General features: G+C 56.6%; 1 protein-coding gene and 1 pseudogene across 1 annotated transcript; both read right to left on the reverse strand.

The window, feature by feature from the left end:
* Positions 1 to 775: 775 nt before the first annotated feature.
* On the reverse strand, positions 776 to 2288 carry LOC108635189 (sialic acid-binding Ig-like lectin 14). The gene is made up of 4 exons (XM_018045449.1): positions 2280 to 2288; positions 1361 to 1574; positions 1122 to 1257; positions 776 to 851 (listed from the first exon to the last, which is right to left on the reverse strand). The coding sequence occupies exons 1-4, from the start codon at positions 2286 to 2288 to the stop codon at positions 836 to 838; spliced, it is 375 nt and encodes a 124-aa protein (XP_017900938.1). The 3' UTR covers positions 776 to 835.
* An 85-nt stretch (positions 2289 to 2373) lies between these two features.
* On the reverse strand, positions 2374 to 3690 carry LOC108635190 (annotated as a pseudogene).
* Positions 3691 to 4001: the final 311 nt, after the last annotated feature.

Raw genomic sequence — 4001 nt, forward strand, 5'->3', positions numbered from 1 at the left:
AATCAGTTATATTTTGATTTTTAAAAAGTCACATCCAGACTAAAGAACTCAATTAACAAGAAAAAGACTGCCCAATTTTTATTTTTAAATGGGCAAAGATCCAAACAGGAATTTCCCTAAAGAAGATATTCAGATGGCTCAACATCATTGCACGTGAGGGAAATAAACTAAAAAGGCAAGGAGATACTGCCACAGTGGAGTGCAGTGCCGAAAATGGACCATGTAGGTCAGTACAAGTGCTGCTGAGGGTATAGAAAGCTCAGAACCCTCATATATGACCATGGGATATAAACTCATCTAACTACTCAAAAGAACTCTCTGAGGCTACCTTCTCTGAACTAAATAAATGCCAAATGTATGATGAAGCAGTTCCACACCCACCAGGAGAAAAGTGCTAGGGCCTCCTATTTTCATCACACCCATTCACATCAACGTTACTGTGAAAGAGACAAAATTTGCAAACAAAGGCAATGTCATCGTATTTTAGAGTCCATACATAACTGGAGGAATAGCCATATGTAAAATACTATTTTTAAGACAAAAACCAAGCAGAACCAACAATGAATTATTGATACATGTGAAAACATGAGTAATCTCATACTAAGCGAGTTAAGTCAGAAAGTCTCCTTTCAGTGGTAGTGACTTCTTCCTACTGTCTCGCAGTCATCTCTACAAATGAAGGCTCGTGGATGCAAACAACACAGGGTTGGAGGCGAGAGTTTCCAGGGAGAAGCTCGCAGTGATGTCCCCACATCTGTCCTCTGGGCTCTGCATCCCTCAGGTGAATCTCCTCATGACAGAGAGCAGGCGTGGCCACACCCCTCAGTCCAGCTCCCTAGTGGCCACCACACCTGCAGAGCCAACACGGTCTCAGGTCAGAGAGGCAGACCCATTTCATTCATTCTGGGCTCTGCCTCAAGGCATGTGCAAACTTAGTTCCCCAACCCGGGATCGAACCCCTGCCCCTCGCAGTGGAAACTCGCAGGCTCAACCACTGGACTGACACGGAAGTCCCTGGAGAGTCACACAGTTTAGCTGCAGGCAGGACAGGACCGCCAAGCCCCACAGGCAACTCCAGAGCCATTCTCTGGACTTCCCCGCAGGGAGACAGCTGTGCTCACCTGGTGTAGTAGGTCCAGGTGAGGCCATAGGTGAGGAGGAAGCCAGCCCCCATGAGGGCCCCCCTGATCAGGGTGAGGACCAGGGGCCAGGAGCCCTGCTGCTCCTCAGTCTCAGAGCTGCAGGGAGGGGGGCCTTCTGGGGAAGGGAGAGGGGGTGAAGCTCAGTCCCCAGACCTAGCCCTCCCAAAGGCACACACCTGCCCAGGCTGGCCACCCCCAGCACCTGTCCTGCAACTCACTCTGCACAGAGAGGCTGAAGAAAACTTGCTGGGAGCCCAGTGAGTGCTGAGCTCGGCAGGTGACTTCTCCATCTCCAGCCGCGGCTTGTGGTATTTCCAAGACCCCGGTGCTGGAGATGGGGGTAGACTCCAGGGCTGGGGATCCCCAGAACCAGCTCAGCTGTGCAGGGGGGTTGCTGTCAGCAAACACACAGCAGCTGCAGTGCCTGGCCCTCTGAGATGAGAACAGATGAGGCGTTCTGCAGAATCTTGAGGGCTTTGGGGAAAAGTGCAGCAGGAGAGCTGGGGGAGGCTGAGGTCTCCTCCTCCCTCCTTCCAGGATCTCCTGGCGTCACTCTCTCCTCCCCCAGCCAGCCAGGTGGGTTCCTTGTGGTCCCAGGGCTGGACCTTTCCACCCTAAGCAGGCTGAGCCAATGTGTCTGGGCCTCGTATCTTCAGGGGAGGCTTGGTGTCTCAACGGGACAGGCCTGGGGCTGTTTGGTGGAAAGAAAACCCAGAGACTCAAGGCTTGAGAAGTTGATTCACTGGAAGGAAGCAGGAGATGGGACTCAGGAGGCTTTTGTGGAAGAAAGCCACATAATAGACCCATGGTGAAGGAAATGGGCCTTGAACAGGGTGTGTGAGTGTGTAAATGTGTGGGGTGTATGTGTGTGTGCCTGTGTGTATGTGTGCATGAGTGCACGTGTGTATGTCCATGAGCGTATGTGTGCATGGTGGGTGCCTGTGCTGTGGGTATAACTGTGTATATGTGTACATGTGTGATGTGTGTGCACCTGTGTGTATGGGCGTTTCTATGCGTGTCTCAGTGCATGTTCATGTGTGTATTCTGTGTCTGTGCCTGTGTGTGAGTCTCTGTGTATTGCATGTGTGTGTGGTCTAGTGCATGGGAGGTGGGGCGGGGTGGGGATTTTCTCCTTACTCTTCCCATATCTGATCACCCTCAAGCCCATCCCCCCACCCCTTGGAGGCGGTCCCAGGAGCAGGACCCAGCCCTGGAGAGGAGAGGTCCTGTCCTACCTGTGTTGTTTCTTGAAGGAGAGGCTGATGCGGAGGTTCCTCGGGGCATCTGGGGCAGAAAGACATGGGGTTGCTGCATAGGGAGGAGTGGGATGGAAACTGACCAGCACCCCAGGAGAGAAACCAGGAAGGGGGGGGGCTGTCCTTCACGGCCACTCCCCACCTCAGCTCCCAGGGCGCAGACCCAAAGAAGTGTGGGCTGGCCTTCTCTCTACACACCGCAGACACCCACACACACACGCCCCACCACCCTCAGGGACCCCGCCACCCGTCCACGCTCACAGGAGACGTTGAGCTGGACGGTTTCTCTCCAGGGTCACCTGCGTTCCCTGGAGTGTCACCCGACAGGTGAGGTTGGTGCCGTGGTCCTGGGGCCTCGGGGTGAGGGTGAGCTCCGAGGAGTGGAGGGTGTCTGGGTTCATGGCATCAAGGGCATCTCCCGCCCAGGAGAAACAGGAGAGGGTGTGGCCGATCACAGGACCAGCGACAGGCTGCAGGTCAGAGGTGTGGGGCGGCCGGACTCCAGAGGCTCCAGGAACTGGATGTTGGGTTTCCCTGGAGAAAAGGAGATGAGGAGACAGAGGGAGATGCTTGGACGCAGGGGTGTGGGGACCCAGAGGGTGAGGGTCACAACTCATTCCCAGTTCTGGGTTTCTCCTGAACCCTCCAACCTCAAGACCTGGAGTGTGGAGGGCTCCTATACCCCATTCCTGTTCTAACAGAGGAGTCTCCATGGGCCAGGGTCCTCTCCTGGGCCCCCCGTCACACCTGTCACCTGCAAATTCAGCTGCTTCCCTCTGTAACTGTATCTCACAGATCCTCTCTCCACTCGCAAGTAGTAGACTCCTGGAGTCGCTCAGCCTGGCCTCTTTGATGCTCAGGGAGCAGTCGTTGTCCCTGGGGTCCCCCAGGAGGCGGAATCGGCCCTGGGTCTCTGACTTCACTCGTTTCTTTCGGTCGTTTGTGGCCACAGCATCACTGTAATGGCGGTCTCCTTCCCGGAACCAGTAGATGAAGGGTTCGTCAGAGGAATACCAGGAATTTCCCGAACTCCAGGGATAGGAGAAGGAGCAGGGCACGTGGACGTCCATGCACGCCTGCACCGCCACTGATTCCTGCACTCGGAGCTCGTACCCTGGAAGCTCCTGCAGGGACCCTGGGGGACACAGAGGCTCAGCGGCAGCTCCAGCCCCTCCCCACGTGTGCCCCCCTCCCCCAGCCAGTAAGCCCCGTCCCCTACCCCTCCCCCACTCACCCCCCGACAGCAGGGGCAGCAGCGGCAGCAGGGGGAGCAGCCGCAGCAGGGGCACCATGTCGGCATCCGCCAGCACAGAGCCGGTTCAGGTCCCTCTGCAGGGGAGGGAAGCGCGCCGAATGTGAGGAGGGAACGAGGAAGCCCCAACAGGAAGTCCAGAGGGTGAGGGAGACAGAGCCTTGGCCAAGCGCAGAAGGGGAACTTGGATGCCCCAGGCCATGGAGGAGGGGCGGCCCTGAGGAGGCAGAAGGTCCCACCCCTCCACCCCACACCCCACGCCTCAGCGGGAGATCCTGAGGCCCCCAGAGGCCGAGAGGCTTCACAGCACGTGGCTCTAACATGACCACCCGTCCAGTGATGCTCAGGTCC

Source organism: Capra hircus, unplaced genomic scaffold, assembly GCF_001704415.2.
Source record: "Capra hircus breed San Clemente unplaced genomic scaffold, ASM170441v1, whole genome shotgun sequence".
Classification (NCBI taxonomy): domain Eukaryota; kingdom Metazoa; phylum Chordata; class Mammalia; order Artiodactyla; family Bovidae; genus Capra; species Capra hircus.

Coding starts and splice junctions, on each gene's coding strand:
- LOC108635189 (XM_018045449.1), bottom strand. Junction 1,258..1,360: donor CTTCAGCCTCTCTGTGCAGA/GTGAGTTGCAGG, acceptor TCCCTTCCCCAG/AAGGCCCCCCTCCCTGCAGC.